This window comes from Watersipora subatra, chromosome 7 (genome assembly GCF_963576615.1).
Source record: "Watersipora subatra chromosome 7, tzWatSuba1.1, whole genome shotgun sequence".
NCBI lineage: Eukaryota > Metazoa > Bryozoa > Gymnolaemata > Cheilostomatida > Watersiporidae > Watersipora > Watersipora subatra.
In genome coordinates, this window is record NC_088714.1 from 56108176 (window position 1) to 56126572 (window position 18397).

The 18397-nt window shown below is 32.9% G+C and overlaps 1 protein-coding gene across 1 annotated transcript; it reads left to right on the forward strand.

Moving 5' to 3' along the window:
• Nucleotides 1–1067: 1067 nt before the first annotated feature.
• Nucleotides 1068–12242, forward strand: LOC137400206 (cytoplasmic polyadenylation element-binding protein 1-like). Its single transcript, XM_068086529.1, has 10 exons — nt 1068–1140; nt 4400–4489; nt 4715–4823; nt 5553–5633; nt 7342–7429; nt 7618–7747; nt 8158–8347; nt 10905–10984; nt 11089–11190; nt 11787–12242. Exons 1-10 carry the CDS (start codon nt 1138–1140, stop codon nt 11937–11939), a joined length of 1026 nt encoding a protein of 341 aa, XP_067942630.1. The 5' UTR covers nt 1068–1137; the 3' UTR covers nt 11940–12242.
• The last annotated feature ends 6155 nt before the right edge of the window (nt 12243–18397 follow it).

The following is an 18397-nucleotide window of genomic DNA, read 5'->3' on the forward strand; positions in this document are numbered from 1 at the left end:
CTTCAGTGCTATATTTTGTATTATAATTTATGTTTAAGGCCTATATAAGTATATTGAAGGTTTATATAAGTATGTTTAAGGCTTGTATAAGTAACCTGTATTGGTTTGTACTGAAAGAATATTTAATAAAATTGAGATAATACATTGGTGGAAGCCGGGCCATGACACTGCATTTTTTATTTATTGTATGTGCTGCCCTTTTTATTATATTGTTGTTTTAATCGTTATGCTATCACTTATCGCTGTTGTCTCATTTTTTGTATGTGTTGTCCTTTTATTATATCGTTGTTTCACTCGTTATGCTATTGTTATATCTGATATCCCATCATAACACTATCACTTATCGTCACATATATTGTTGGCATACCAACACTCTAGCGGTCCTATTTATTCACCTTTATAGCCGGTGTTCTTACCGTTTGCCAATAGCCGGAATGGTTGATATTATTGTATATAAAGGAGCGCACTCACTTAGTTGAGCAGAGCAGATAGCCGTACGCTCCTCGGCTAGTGAAATTTCCTTCGCTAATAAAAAGCTGAATGAAACTACATGCACTCTCTTCTCTTTATTTATTAGTCTAGATCATGCCAAGTAAAGGCCAGCAAATTCCTTTACAATACGTACAGTAAAAATGAAAAAGTTTTTTGCGCACTGGAGATACGTTCACGCACTTATGCACTGCAACGAACTGGGCAGAGGAAGGTGGATGCTGGGGGTGATGCTTCTGAGTAGTGCCTATTTTGGCCGCTAAAACATCGGTAATACCGTCACTAATAGCGTCGGACATACGTGCAGACATGTTCGTATGTACCGTTGTTCGTAACTCAAATGTTCGTAAGTAGGGGAGCGTCTGTATTTTGAGCTATGCTTAGCTTTATGAATGTAAATAAAGTTGTGAATAAATAGCTGTGAATGAAAACTCTCTGAGGTAATATTGTCATGAAAGCAGTCAATTGCACCATATTTGGTGCTATAGTTTAGCTCAGGCTTTAAGCTTCTCTTTAGCTTTCCGATGAGCTTTATGAAGGTGGCCCTATAGAAGAGCTGAGCATCAGAATGTTTGCTAGTTGCTCATTTTCAGATTGACTGGGTAGTCAATCTAGTTTTCAGGGGTTCTGAATATAGAAGAAATTACAATGGTACGTTTCAAATATTATTCAGTTGAATGCAGCTTTTGTAGTTTTTAGTAGGTTTTGTAGTGTTTTACAAATGGACATGTTTTCTAAGTTTTTCTTCGCCGTTGGTTGTTTTTCACTAACATGAAGAAAACAATTTGCGCAAAAAATATTAACCAAACCGAAGGGGTCAGTGGTCAGTTTTCTGCTGCCGAAGTGAGGAAGCTCCTAAGTATAAAGCTCTTCAAACAAATTGTTCAAGGGTTCTTTAAGATGAACAAGTTGATCTTTAATGTAGTTCATATGTTTATCTTGTTATACATTCCTTCTTTGAGTATTTGTTCAAAAGACGTGAAATGTTTTTTATTTCAAGTAAAAAATTTGAAAATTTAAAAGTGAAATTCTTATTAACCTCTAAGTTTTTTACGAAATATACTATTATTACAGCTAGTATAAAGTTGGTTTACAAAGTTCACATAAATTAATAAAAACAATTTATGAGTTTCACTTGATATCAAATAAACATACATATTTGTTTGCTTAATATTTTACTCTTTCAACTAAAAAGGCTGTCTATTTAGTTGGACTATTTGATACATAGCATTTATTACTTATTTTTAGTAAGCTTACAAACAGTTTAGAGCAGGTTACACGATAAAAACCATGAAATTTAGTTAAAAAAATATAAAGAATCTCAAAACCAACCTATTTTTCAGTACCACTAAAGTTGATATGAATAAGGTAGCACTGATATTCTGCTCTTACATGGTAAAAAAGCTGTAAGAGGAGCCTGAGCAGTTAAATAAATAGGCAAACCTACCACTAAACAAATGCGAAAAGTTTTGTTGTAGTTACTTACATGGAAAAGTGTCTGATTATTTGTGGTGGAATCAACACAAAGGTGTTGGCTCCACCACATCTACTTATTTATTCATCTACTTATAATATCATAGAAAAAAAAACAATGTCTATAAATTGTATATATAAGTGGCAGGCAGCAGTTAATGGCTGACTCATGGAGTATGTATCATATTTATCAAAGTTACCTGAGTTGTACACCTTCAATTATAATTGTGCTGGATAATCTAATTAGAACAGAAATCCAGCAAACCTCCGCTGCCATATTTGTTGACTCGCACAAACAAAGGTTGTACTAATTTATAGATGGGAATAAAATTCAAATGAAAAATAGCTTTCTTAAGCTTTTCAATATACTTATGTCTAAATTTAAAGCACATGAAACAAAAAACAGAAAATGTAAAACTATTAATTTATATGACGACTTTGCTACTATAGCAGTCTTATAAAAAAACAACAGGATTTTCAAGCTTAAGATAATATTTATGGTGCATTTGAGTGAATACTTAGTCTGTTTTAGATGTTATCTTAATGTAGTAACTAATTATCATATCAAAAACTACAGTTTACTATAAATCCATGCTACTCAGTTGCACAACATAATACAATAAATGAATTTTAAAAATTTTATTTGTGGATGGTAAAATTAGAATTTGATTATTACGCAATGAGATTTTTCAAGGTAAATATTTAACTAGCAGAATTTAATGGTAAATCAACATTTAAGCAACGAAGCTTGACTGTCTTTTGGGTTTTCAAACACTTTCGGTCATAAAGTAGGCATAGTTTAACATTTAATCTAAATTGTAACTATAGCATGTTTGTAACAATTATAAAATAAATTTATAACTAAACGATCTATATAAGCTCTGACTACAGAATTGTATCAAATTGCTAAAATGAAATGAAATTATTTTTAGTTAGAGAAGACCTTCAGAGCATAATAAAATATTGCTTAAGATCCTACGCGCAGGCTCTAGATTTTGCTCAATTTGTTTTTTTTTCTATTGCAGCCTTAGAGTAACTCATGTGTCTTGTGTTATGACTTTACTGGCAGATATAACTTCAAGACCTCATCTATCACTGCACTAATATAATGTGATAAAATATTACATTAATAATTGATATAATATAATTTAATATGATGTAATATATAATATACCATAATAAGTATAACACTACAAATACATATAACACAAAATATTTTATTTATGCAAACCTTAGCCGTGATGTCAAGAAGGTCTTATTTAGACCTCTCTAGAGTGTAAAAGCTTTAAGACAGTGTACTTGCCATAAAGCATTAGAAGTGGTGTAACCAAGCGTGTTCTCAACTAGTACCAGCAATGGGAGTAATCACTCAATTGCTGACTTCCAACATCATAGAGAAATGAATGTTTAATAAAATCAATTAAAAAGTTAATTGTAAAACAATACTATATTATCAAATTGTGTTTAGTTATTCATGTAAGGATTAAATCTGGTATCACAATAAACACATACATGTAGGTAGAATCAGGTGCTTTCCTAGTTTGTCAATCATAGATTTTACGGTCAAGCTTTAATTAATAATTACAAATTTAAGCAGACACAAAAGGGGAAGGTTCAAGGAGCCAAAATATTAATGTTTGCAGGTTTTTTAATAAAAAGTGAATATAGCATACAAAGCTTGTAAAATAGCATTACAAAATTTGTGCTAGTAGCATTTAACAGTATAAATTAAATACTTTATAGTATAAAAATTATAAAAGTTTATAATTCTACAGTTAACATTAAATAAGGCTGATAGCCTTTTTATATTTCATCATCGAATGATTATTGTTGCATAATCATCATACAAAAATACAGCTTTTAAGCGTTGATCAGCTTTATAAATGTAAGTAAAAAGTTCTGAATGAAAGCTCTCTCATGTAATATTGTCATTAGTGCAATAAGTTACACCATATTTTTTGCTATAATTTAGCTCGGGCTTTAAGCTTCTATAGAGCTTTCTACTGAGCTTTACAAATGTGCTGCTGTAAAAGAGCCCCACATCTGTATGTGTAGGAGCTGCTTATTTTCAGACTGACTGCTTAGTCAGTTTAGCTTTCAGAGGTTCTGAAGATAGGCAAAGTTCCAGTGGTATGCGTAAATATATTATTCACTTGAATGCAGCTAATACACAATGTTGTGGTATTTTACAAATGAAACTTTTCTAGGTTATTTCTATTTTTTACTTTTGAAACAAACAACAAACTTTATTTGCTGTTCCCTGCTTAAATAATATAAAAAACTGTATATTAATGAAAATCTTTTAAAACAGATTTGCATATTTTCCAAAAAGAAAAAGCGTTATGAAAGCCAAACAAATTGAATGTTGTCCATGTCTTTTCCTTACGGTGATATTATATTTCACTTGCTCTAATGGTGTCAACATTCTTATTTCTAGACTAGCAACATGATCAGACATGTCAACCAGATGGCTAATGATTATGTTCGTGAGATGCCTACCAAAGACTCTCTAGAAAACATGAACACAGTATATTGATTTATAGTTCTCTTCATTCTCGAGTTTCAAGCTTATGCTGTTTTTCTAAGTATAATATTTTTCAAACGGAACAAAACAACATAATTATGAACTACTATTGTTTGCTGTAATTTAATAACAGAGATCCACTCTTCTAGTAATTTGGAGGTTGTGTTCCACATAAGTTTGTACATGTATTTTTGACTATAATAGAAATTGTTATTTAACTTTTTTTAGGCTGTCTCAAAGATGAATCTCGAAAGTAAGTTTGAATCAAAGGCTTTACCTGCAAGGAGCCAACAATCTTATCAATCTAATTATTATGAGTCGCGGAAGTACCCAAAACGTGAGTTCTTTAAGGAGTTACGATAATTTGTTGAAATATTCTACATAACTTTTTGTTGGTTTGTTTAACCAACATGTAAGAGTTTTTACAAGACACTCTAAACTTTGGAATATCTAACCCTATTATTTCCCTATTTCCAGGTTTAGGTATCACTTGTAGATAATAATTGAACTGTTCGTTGCTTCATTTGCTCAAGGTAGCACCATGTGACCAAAAAATGCAGTCGGGCTATACAGCTAGAGCTTTGTATGTGGCACTGTAAAATCTACATGTAAATACAGAAAATTTATGTGGTTTAATTTTACAAGAAAAGCCTACATGGTTTCTTAGCCATTCTAGACAAAAAGGTCAGAAACATTTAACTTTGCTGACATAAAAGACTTGCTTTTTATAATTGCTTTGTAATACCATTTGATCTCGTAAGATTTGCTTTCTATATAAATTAGACTGAGTAGTGGCTCAACACTACAGCATTACTTGCAGTGTAGAGTGTAGATTATATTACTTGCTGTTAAACTGTTGCTTTAAAGCTCTGTTTTTTGATGAAAACTACTTTGATTCAACTAATTTCCATGACAATCAAAATCAACTTGAAAGTTCTGATCTAACTTTGTTTCCTGTTTAAATGAATGAGCTGTGGTTATTGAGTCTACAAAATTTTCAGTTTGTAGTTGCATGATTTGTTATTTATAAAGTTTGTTTAGTAAAAAATTTGTATGTTTCTACCAGCTGCTGACCTTATGGAGGAAACAAACGATAATTATTCTTGCAAGGTTTTTCTTGGTGGACTTGCCAAAGACTGTGGAACAGGTATTTTACATGTATATCAATCTCTCTAAATTGCTTTTATTGAAAGGTTAAGGAGGTAATTAGACAGCTTTATATTACTCTGAATTGTGAAGTTTAAAACCAGTTTCTAACACCAACGCTAATACCTTTCATTATTGTTTCACACTTGGCCAATAAGCACAAAATCTGAGAACGGAATATGAACAATGAAAATAATCGACTGCAAAATTCAAACCATTATATACCTAGATATCTATGAAGGTATCCACAGAGATTCTAGGGATAACCAAACCATAGCTTGTGAAGTAATGAGTGAGCGGCAAAGGTGTACAGTCTATCACCTCTGAAAACACTTGTCCTATTATCAAATATCTAAAGATTTAAAGAAGAGGAATCCTTTATACAGCTTTTTCATTATCTTTTTCAAAGTTGGGAGGTTAGTCTATTTAGTTGGCTATATATAGCCAACTAAAACTATATATAGCCAACTAAAACTACAGCAGTGTTTTTATAGCCAACTAAAACTACAGCAGTGTTTTTATAGCCAACTAAAACTACAACAGTGTTTTTATAGCCAACTAAAACTACAGCAGTGTTTTTATAGCCAACTAAAACTATATATAGCCAACTAAAACTACAGCAGTGTTTTTATAGCCAACTAAAACTACAGCAGTGTTTTTATAGCGAACTAAAACTACAGCAGTGTTTTTATAGCGAACTAAAACTACAGCAGTGTTTTTATAGCCAACTAAAACTACAGCAGTGTTTTTATAGCCAACTAAAACTACAGCAGTGTTTTTATAGCGAACTAAAACTACAGCAGTGTTTTTATAGCGAACTAAAACTACAGCAGTGTTTTTATAGCCAACTAAAACTACAGTGTTTTTATAGCCAACTAAAACTACAGTGTTTTTATAGCCAACTAAAACTACAGCAGTGTTTTTATAGCCAACTAAAACTACAGCAGTGTTTTTATAGCCAACTAAAACTACAGCAGTGTTTTTATAGCCAACTAAAACTACAGCGGTGTTTTTATAGCCAACTAAAACTACAGCAGTGAAAAACAACTAAAACTACAGCAGTGAAAAACAACTAAAACTACAGCAGTGAAAAACAACTAAAACTACAGCAGTGAAAAACAACTAAAACTACAGCAGTGAAAAAGGCTGTTGCACAGCCTATTTCACTGCTGTAAAATCAGCCATGGATATTGGCTAGTCTTCCACTTAATACAACATGCTCTAAACCCATTAATATTAGCCATAGGAATTTTCTATTCTATCGCCCTTTATAACGCATAGTATAACAGTCTATTTAGGATTTACTGTCAGATTTTTATTATTTAATTAAATTATTTGTGAAATTATACAATTTAGCAAAATTGCATGTGTCTTACAGAAATAATAGAAATTTAGCCATACCTCTGCTAAGGGAAAACCTAATTTAATTTGTTGATATAACTGTATATATATTCATTCTAAGAAAATTGCTGGGAACAGAGCCTGTTGGAAAGTAGAAATAGACAAGCTCATTGTCTTTTTGGTGCAGGGTAGAACATATTAATATAGCCAAGCATTAGATTGATTATAAAATGAAAATAGTTGTCACGGCTGATCACCTAATTTGCTTCCAATACAGGTTGACAAAATTAGATGTTTGAATAGTGGCCGTCTCTCTATTTTGACCTATTTAAAGCTCTGCCCATTAAATTGGTTTACCATAATTACAGAGTGTGTTAGAAAAAAACTGATGGAATTGTCTGGGTCGAATAATGTGAAGATAGAAGATAAAAGAGCTTATCGCACAGGAAACAACAAAGTTAAGTATAAAAAGCTGGAAATTTCTACAGCATTAGCATTTAGCCAAGTTTAATGGTAGATGTAGATGTTGATTTTTTGCAGCAAAAAAATGTAACCACCTGTTCGGTGTTATAGTCTGACAACTTTATTTTGAACCTTTGGTTTTTTTTCATGTTTTAGCGAACAATAATTTTTTTTAACTTTTTAGGATTCCTTCATGCAATCTTCCCTAGAGGTATAGATGTCTATCACCTTCTAGAAAACTGTGGCAAGGTCGAGAACAATGGAACTGTTGAATACTTTATTAGCTGTCACAACAGTCATACTCAATGTACAGTAAGTTAAATTATAATTTTGTTCTTTACTACCTTCTAATACTAGTCTTTAGGGCCTTTCAAAAATACCTTAGATCCTGAGGTTGTAGTGGTTTTATTTAGTGGTTTCTTGCAGTTGGTTTAAGCCTGAGAGAAAAACATAGCTATGATCTTGGAATACTTAGTAGTAGCATAGATGCATTTCAACTCGCAATAAAATGATTGCATGTTTGTTCTATGATCTGTTAAACCATACAGACTTCAACAGGCAGTAAACTGGCATGCATACAGTTTCATATACCTATTAATACCAAGAAAACTTGTTCTGATCAGATACTCCTTTGCATTGCTTTTTGTATTTATAGAAGACTTACTAGCTCTAGATCATTTAGTACGTATGATATAATCAGATATAATGTGACTGCTTTTTAGGTAGAGATAAAGCCATGGCTAATAATGAACAATGAATGGGGAGTGAGGAAACACCAGAACAACAGTACGACAGTATTTGTTGGTGGAATACACAGCACTGTCACTGCGGAATGTCTGGCCAGATATATGACGAAATTTGGGGAAGTAGAATATGTGAGAAGAGATGTTGATAAACACAAGTACCCATTAGGTAAGAAATAGTTCTTACAACCATGTTAACGTGGTCGTAAAATTACTTATGTACTATGTGCCGATAAAGAAAGTGTTTTATAGAAAACATATACACTTTCACAAAGTGACAAAAAGTAGCTATTTCTTAGAAAAATTATGCTATAATCTAATTACTGTCTAAGAAGCTGAACAAAGCCATGGTTTTCTATAGCTAAAACCAGTGACTAAAATCTACTCATCTGTATGAAGCTATTACACATGTATTAGCTACATATGTGTTGAAAATCATTATATATTTATGTCTATGTATATATACAAGTATATATTTCTCAAAGTCTGTCATCTGTTTTTCTTTGGTATGTCCAGCTATAGCTATTAAAGTCTTGATATTAAAACTCCACGTTTAGACGGATTCAAACTCTTGACGAATGCATTGACCAAGTTTTTTATCCGGTTACTCTACCACTGATTTAGAATAACATATTGATCAAAAATGTTTTCATATACCACATATCCCATGCGCATGCTAATTATTTTAGCCTTTGCGATTACGCGTTACGATGCCTCTGTGAAGAAATAATTTGGGATCTAAGTTTATGTGACATGATGCTTTTTCGTTTTTTTGTTGTTAGGGCTAATGTACTTGGTACTTAAAATTTGGCGATTTATTAAAATATATATGCTGCTGAACTTGCCATTGCAAGTTATCCGTATCCGTTATACGGTATATCCGGTATCTGTTGAAATAAAAACGTTTCGCAATAATAAATTTAATGTTAAAAGTTTAAGGTTCACTAAAATACATACTAACACTTATTTCAAGTACGTGTTTAGTAAACTAAATTCATTTAAGTAAGACTCAGCGTTTATGTTACACGTCTGTCTCGAAGGTAAAAACTCTTTACTTAGTACATTGTAATGTTATATTATCTTGGCCTTCAGATCATAACCACGAAATTCACCAGTCATTATAGGTACCTATAGTTGCTAAGGTTAACATAGTATTTTGGTACTATTTTTAATGATGATTTGTACCTATTATAGGTACAAATCATCATCATTAAAAATAATAGCCTACCATATCAACCTACATGCCAATTTTTGCATGCCAACACTGAAACGGACTGAAATCATATAATTGTATTCCAAATAAATTTTGATTGTAATCATAGCGAAATAGACTATATTTAGCCATTACTTGCTGATAATTTCACATTTTTACTCAAACACCTTTACAATTTTATTTTTTCTTCAGATTTATTTCAATGAAACACTTCTTTCATGTTATGAACTTTTAAATTTACAGTTGTTTGAAAACCTTTACAGTTGTTTTATTTATTTTTAAATTAGTTGTCCTGCACAAAACCTTTTCCTCATGATATGAAGTTTGTAAGTTAGTTGTTTGACAAAGTTTGAAAACTTTTACAGTTGTTTTATTTTCACTCTTCATTTATTTCAACTACACAAGGCCCCAAAACACTTCTCTCATGATATGTAGTTTGAAAGTTAGAATAGCAAGCCTTGTTTTATGTTTAGAAAAAATCAATATTCTGTCCAAAAACGTTTTTATTACCCATGCAACACCGGGTGGTACAGCTAGAAAGTTTAAATATGTCCACTAGATGAACATACGGCATTCCAAGTGTAATAAAATAACTACTAAATAAGTTTCAGTAATGTACGCTATTACCTTGGGTACTCTTAACTTCAACTATTTTAAGATCGGTGTCAGTCCACCTGAAGCAAGCTTGTGCTTATAAATTTGCTTATAATTGTTATGCGTCATAATCTCTCATGAAATCATGATCTTTAAGCGTGCGAGTATTAACCTACAGTATTTTCTGCAATCACATATTTTAACCAATGGAATAAGTATATTTACAATCATTCATTAGTATGGATAGCTAGATGCATAGTGTAATGGCCAGCGTGCCTGTTAGCGAATAACTCAAAACTTGCCTCACCTCATAGATGCACTGGCCTTTATTTTTCATGATTATTATATGCGAAATTTAAACCTCTTAATTTAAATTTAAATTAAGCCTCCTGAATCTTAATTCACTACGTAACATACCTTACAGATTGAAAATATTATTAAAGAAAACAAGTATTGACTAGCCTGGGAGACTACAGCAATAGCAAAGATTTTGTAAAAGCAGGCCGGCCTATGTTTGTCATTATGAAAGAAAACCCTTATCTGTATTGTTATACATATAAAGTAATGTTAGACTACTTTATTAGGTGATATAGATTTTTTCTATTGCATTTATCAACCTAACGTCAGAATTTTAAAATGAACAGAGGTGATAAAACAGGCTGAATTCTAGCCAGCACCTAAAAGTTTCAGTTGAGTTAAAAATGATCTTTGTCATTTGCGTCATAATAGATGCTTTTGCATCTCAGCTTTTGTGTATTTGATTTCTACTACATATAAAATATTACAGTAGTAAAATGCACCTTTTTTAAAGAAAATAATACAATCAACTTGATTTTTTGGTACTTTCATTTTTATAATATTCTGCTGAAACTGATTTCAATAATCATGTTATTCCTGATGTTTTTCTTTGATATTTAAGGTTCAGGGTGTGTTACTTTTCATCAGAAAGAGGCCTACATAGATGCTGTTGCAACTGGACAAATTAGTGTAAGAAAAATGGTATGGTTTATGTCCTTTAAACGATTTAATCCTTCTTGGCAAATTTGATATCTGCTTTTAATGCTTTATTTAAAAACTCATCTAATTCTGTGTACATTTTTAAGAGAGTCTCTTGCGAAATAAAGCCATACCTTAATGAAATGGGCCCCTGCTCAAATTGCCAGAAACAGACGCCAGACTTTTGCTCACACCCTCAACATCTTCAGGTAACAACACAGAACTATAAGCTGTATTTAACATTGCTTTCTACAACATAGAAATGCATAGCCAACTTTTTTTGCTACTTTTCAAGTTCAAACACTATATGTGAGACCAAATAGAAACATAATAGCCTTTACAGATTAGTGTACACACAACTTAATGCAATCAACCTCACTGAAAAGCTACAGCTCCTCACTTTCTACTTAGACATTCCTAATCTAACCAAGATATAAACTCAACTAAAGAGGGCTTGTTTGAGTGATATCTAATAAAAAAGCAAACTGGTTGCAAAAGAGAAAGCCTTGTGAAAAGCTATACATTTTTAAAAACTGCCGCTCTGGCATATGATTACTACATACATAATGTTATCTGCTCAAGGGTAAATACATAAATACAATTGCTTCGGTGTTATAATATAGCTGTTAAGTCAAAACTGAGTCATTAGTAAAACATGGAAGCCAAGTTGTACTACAGGAAGCAATTTGTACTAATGGAAGCCATGTTGTTTTAATCAAAGCTATGTTTTCTTAATGGCAGCCATGCAGTACTAATAGCAGCTATGTTGTATTAACTGCAGCTATATTCTACAAGTATTTTACAGTATTATTGTAAAAAATGCTGGCAAAGATTTCACAGCCATGAAAGAGAAAATATGCATGCAAGAATGAGTAAACCGGTCAAAGGTTTCAGTGGCCAGTTTTCTGCTGCCGAGGTGAGGAAGCAGCCCGTGTATAAAGCTCTTCAAACAAATTGACTGAGGTTTTTTGAGATGATCTAGCTGATCTCTGATCGAGTTCATATATTCATTTTGTTATACATTCCTTCTAGGGTTTAGATCACTGTGTAATGAGTATTTATTAAAAATACTTGAATTATTTTGTATTTTATGTGAAAGTTTTGAAAATGGATTTTTGATTAACTTTCTAGGTAATATACAGAACACAATTTTATTACTGTTAGTATACATATAAATGTCTACAATGTTTACTAATTTAATTCAACAAATTATTGATACGTATAAGGTCTGCTGCGTATAAAACATATTGTTTGTTTGCATTCATTCATTTTTGTAGATTTTCAGTTTTGAAATCTCATGATAATATAAAAGATTTGTGACCCGCTCAGCAGGTGCCTCTTTATTGTGCCTCATGCAGCACCCATGCAGCATATTTGAAATGATTAATGTTAGCATAGCATGAAATATTGGATTTGTCTCTCGAATTGTTTTGCTTAAAAAGTAATTCCCTAAAATAGTAAATGATGAAATTTTACAAACTAATAAAACCATTTGATATATAATAAACAAACGTATTATTTTATTTTAACAACTAAAATGTGGCCTAATCAGTTGAGACTACTGGTACTTTATTTGAAAACCTGGTACTTGATTGGTTAAACTAACAAACAGTTTACTGCTGGTGACATTTAGTTAGTCTTGAAGATCTGTAAAGAGTTTTAGATGAAAATCATTTTCGGTACAACTAAACCAGGTTGGGAAGCCCTGAACAGTGAAACGAATAGGTAAATATGCTACCAAATACGGAAACAGTCTTGTGGTAGCTAGAGTAAGACAAATTCTTTAATGCCTACATGGCACATAGAAAAATGTCTATTATATTTTGGGAAAATCCAATCAGCTGCTTGAAGTATTATAGTAGAAGCACTATTTGGTAACAATTGGTGCATATAAACTTAGAAACCTAAATCTGGCTCGTTTTTCTCTAAATAGTTGCAACTGTTGATTGAATTGAAAAAAGGGTGTGACTCCCAGACTGCCACCCTTGCAAGCGAGTAAGATCCTTATCAAGAGAACTGAATTCTTCTATTGCCGCCCTGATAGCTTGCGCATAACAACAATGGCAGCAAAACTTGCAAGCAGTCCGAGATGGATTGGGTTAGGTGAGCCTTAGCTGATGCTAGCAATGTGTCACCTGCAAGCCGTCGCAACACTTGCCTCGTGATAGGAACTGAACAGATGACTGGCAGGCAGTGAACCAACTATTTTTGTTGTTTAGTAGGTTTAGGGTTTGAGGACTGATCCTACTCTGCTGGTTAATCTTTCAGTAGATTCGTAATTCTGTAGGAATCAAAGAAAGATGGTGAGCATAGGATTAATATGAAATATTGTATCATATAATAAAAATGTGATAACCTATCATGCGCAAAGTTAGGCTGAGTTCTATTAGCCTAAGGAGACATCTACCCAATTATTTTTATGTTGGTCATGCTTTCATGTGCTCTAAAACATTCAACTTTTTTCCTTAGGCTGTCGATTTACTGCCCAGCTTAGCGAGAACATGTATCTTCTCCAACAGTCATCTCTGTAACAGTCAAAGTAGCCTGATAACTTACCTATTAGCCAACAGTTCAAAAACCAAAACAAAGCTAGAGTATGTGTGAGAATGGAAGCACAGGCTATTTTTTATTTATGGGCCATTTGTTGCGTTAAAATTGTGAGCATTTTTGCACTTAGTATTAAGTTTAGTCATTCAGCTTAAGTCTCGATAAAACATAAGGCTTTGCTCGTCTTTTGAATAATTTTAATACCAGTTAAATTAAAAGAACTCAATTATCTTTGTTTCTGATTTAATATCATCTTTGTTGACGAATGAATGTGAGGTTATAAATTTGCTTAAATTAGTATACACACAATTATTCATTAGTAAGGCCAGCTGGATGCATAGTGCAATGACTAGGACGCCTGTCTGAAAAGCTAGTGTTTTCAAGCTCAACTTACGTGTTAAACAGATTTTTGTTCTTATACCTTAATTAGTATAAGTGGACACACAATTGACAGATGACACATTTAGATTTTTAAATATACATGTAGATATAATATATCTTTATTTAGAAATCCAAGTGGTATAAACATGCTATTAAAGATGTGGTTGCATCAAAATTGAGTTGATCTTAAAAGAAAGCATTTTTTTTCTCTATCAGTTGATATGTTGTTTGTTGTGTTGGGTGATCTCATTGCCAAGATATTTGAAGATTAAAATCAAAAAAATCTGTTTGCTGTAAAAACGCTCCGGCCAAAAAAACATGCCCAGACTTGCCCAAAATTATGTAACGCGTGATTTATCTGTTAATATATATCGTATTCACATCGGCTATTTGCGATACATGTCTAGTCTTACGCGGCTCTATTGGTATATATTTTATTTTGTATTTGCTCATATTGGTTAGAATGAAATTTGAAACCCTGCTACAGATACATTATTATGAATGTTTCAAAGGCCTCAAATAAAGAAAATTGAAAATTTGTCTTACTCACTTTCTCCAAATGCTGTGTAAACATTTGAGTACCGACTACCAATTCTACCGGTCTACGGTAATTCTGTCAAGCAAACTATGTAGAATAAGGTCTTTGTATCGGCACAGTTCCGCCGCTACCCACACTAACGATATACAGCCTTCCAAAAGCCCCACCCACATTATGTCCGTCGCCTATCCTTAGGGCGGGGCTGTATATCATTTCTCACAGCGAAAACTAGTTTCTTACTACCGTGAGTAAAATGAGCAAGCTGCATCTTTGAAAAGAATATACATAGGGATAGAGTTTTGAGGATGACAAATCTGCTGCAAACTGGATTTGAACTCTCATTCTCCAGTTCTGCGGACATCCATATACCGTATCCAATTCACTACAATATTCTGCAAATCATGTTTTGCATTATCTTCAACAATATTATTTTATTATATCATTTTTACAAGCAAAAATATTTTCATCTCGGCATAAAGCTTTTATTAAAAATATTCATCAAGTCGTGGCCACTCACATAGTTTTAGCTGATACAATAAGACAAATTCATCTACTGCAACAAACTCAAACAAAACATCATGGTTTATGCAGCACACATTCAAGTCTCTCTTTCCCCTTTATGGCAGTTTTCACACTGACAAAGCTGCTTCAGCTGGTGGGACGACATAAACATCCCGTAATCAGTAAAACAAAATAATGCAATAAATATGTCATTCATAGATATGTCATTCTAAAGCGTATCTACTAAAAGCTTTCAAATAGGGAGTTTGATAGATTGCGAAAAATTTTAGTTTTAATTTTGCGTAATTTTAAAAACGAATAATTGTTTAACAAAGGCACAAGTACGCAAAACCAACGATTCGAAGCTTTGGTTCTGGAAGTTAAAGATTTGCATTGATCAATCAATTTTCTTCACTTTCTACAAGTGAAAAGTGAACATCTAAAGTCAAATCATAAATTTAATTTACTAGATGAAACTGCCACAGAAAATTTGAAGCAAATGTAGCTAGGTGAACCAATAAAAAAATATAAAACAATGATTAGTGATAGCAAAAGTTATAATTTTATTAATTAGTACATGTATTAATGAGTACTAAAAAATTACGTTTAGTATATTCATCAATCTAAGTCATTGTATTGCTTGATGCTAAAGATTAAAAAGAAGTTGTCAAGAACTCACTGTACATACGTATCTCGCACGCGCAGAAAATTACATTTTAGTCTCAAACAGGGAAATATAATCTGAATGTAAACTCAACAGGAAACTCTATAGGAGGCTCAAAGTAGAAGATAAATTTACTTCCATTCTCTGATCTTCATCCGTAGAACTTCAGCTACCTGATGCCAAGAAAACTCGGAGTCACCTTCTCAGTAACTTCACAGCAATTTTTACAATTATGTTGTTTGCCAATACAACGTGTCGATTGAGTAATTCATTAAAGTAACAATGTTAATTAATTTAGTAAATATCGATGTTCATGCGATTTAATAATGGAGTAAAATCCCTAAATCTGAGATCACAGACAACGCGTTTTACGAGTGATAACATCTATTACGGCCTATATAAAAATTTCGCGCTTATGATTGGCTAAGGAAGCGACCTCATATTTATTGCTCATGGTTTCCTTTTAGATGTATTGCTTGTGATGTCATGAAAGAAGCACCCGTTGGAGGGTGAGTTTTTTAAAAGAGGGCTTCATTCAAACGCAAATATCTCTGGACAGGGTTGGTCTACAAGGACAAAAATGGCAACAAATTGTGGCTGATGTTTTAGCCTTTTATGGGTCTTAATTTCATTAAATCGAATTTGTTGACGCAACCACATCTTTAACATGTTTATGTTTGTACAACAGCTTTAGGATAGGTTAGTAAATAATTTAAAACTTGACTGACCTTATAGATGCACAGGCGTTTGTTTTTATGATTATTATAAATAAAATATAGACTAAACCAATTGAATGGTACTTCACAATGTGACATACCTTATAGCTCTTTTATTTGTGTTGTCTGCTCTCTTATAAGTTTAATATTAATTTCAGGGATAGCTGTAACTGTCATAGTCACAGACATCAAGCAGGAGGGCGACTGTTGCTACAAATAATCTGCGTACCTGTAGAACCCGATAACAGCTGATACAGGAAAAAAGGTTACAGCCAAAGAACGAACTATGATAGATTCATTTCTATCGCTTCAGTTATTTTGTATTTTGTTCTTGTATTAACAATAGTATATTTTATATTTGGTGTATTGACATTAAATTGTGCTCAGGAAATTATTATTATGAGCAATATTTTTTGTAGGTTGTATTGTATTACTGTTAGTCTTGTTGTTTACTCAGAACACGGACCATGGTTGACATGGTCTTTTGTTAGTTTTGTCCATGTGCTGGCAAGTTTTACCCTAAAGTGAATGTATATATAAGGGGGTCCAAAATGTAAAGAGACTGTCACAGATTCTGAATGCTGTATATAGTATCATAAACAAAGTTATAGCATGACAATAGCTATTGCGCAATACGCTGATGAGTCATGATCATAAATTTAGAAGCATTGTTCTATTACTAGATTTTTCCTGAATGGATTTTCTGGAAGTTTCTAGAATAATTGTAAGGAGGTATAAATAGCCTGACTGCAGCAGTTCACAAGAATTCAGTTTACATTATACATGTCTACAAGTCAGCAATAAAGGATTATTTTATACTCTCACAGCAATCCTCGGCATATTATTATATAGACACTATATTACTTATACATAGTTAGCCGCAGTATTACACCCAGACGTCTTAACTCTTAGCCTTGTGCAGACATCAGGATACAATCACAACACCAGATATCTCGAACCTGTCACATTGCATCACCACTTTGTGACAGATAACAATTGGTGTTTGGTCTTTTACTCGCAACAATAAGTCTTGTTTATACCCAGATTACCCTGAGGTCACCCAGACACCCTCCGGTGTTTGTTTTAAGAACACAGAATTGGGCTCATGTTAACTTAAAAAAATTTATTGCCGGACGACACAAGTGGACCCAGTAGTTGTATCAGAATCAATGGTAAACAGGTGGTAATAAACCGAGAGAAGCTTTGAAGTTAGTAACTGTTGCCTTGAATCATTCCATTGTTGGCAGGGGCGTGATTAGATAACTCCAACCGACAGCTTATTCTATTAATTATCTGTGAGCATGGCAGCCTAGAGTGCTAGGAGCATCAAAAGAGCGGGCTTAGGTGTAGCAGAAGCTGAAGTGCTTCACAGACTTGCAAACGTACTGGAAGAGATGTGTTCTGAGTACTGATGACCGAGAACCTCACAACTCAAGGCACCAACGTCGGATGGCACTGGGGATGTACAACAGTTCATTCAGCAGTTCAAAGATGTAGCCATGTCCAATGAATGGAAATCGATGGTTAACATACTCCACTTTCAGATAGTGCTGAAAGATTCAGCTGGGGAATGTGGAAAGGCTGGAACAGGGAAAGGGATCAATATTTGACAGTTCATATCCTACCTCAACTACTTGAGTTCTATTATCTAAGATGACGTTACCCAGTTTGAGACTTGATCGTGTATTTCATAATTTCTGATTTCATGAACCAGTTTTCGATGATTAACGCAATCAAATGCCTTTGAAAATATAGTATTATTATACATGTATGTGTAACATATCTACCAACTTTCACACATTGGGCGTGAGACTCATTCAATATCCCCATGCCTCACACAACTCATGCGCATGTCACGCAATTACCCTTTTTAACCAAGCAAACCTGTTTTTGCCCCAATCATCAAGTAGTAATCATATTCATACTACTAATAAACAACTATGTATAAACCTATTTGTGGCATTCTCATCTATCAATAACCTCCACAACATGTGGTTTCCATATATGGAGTTATAGGTATTGTATTTCGCTGTAGTGTTTTTATACGCTATGAAAATTTACCCCACTTA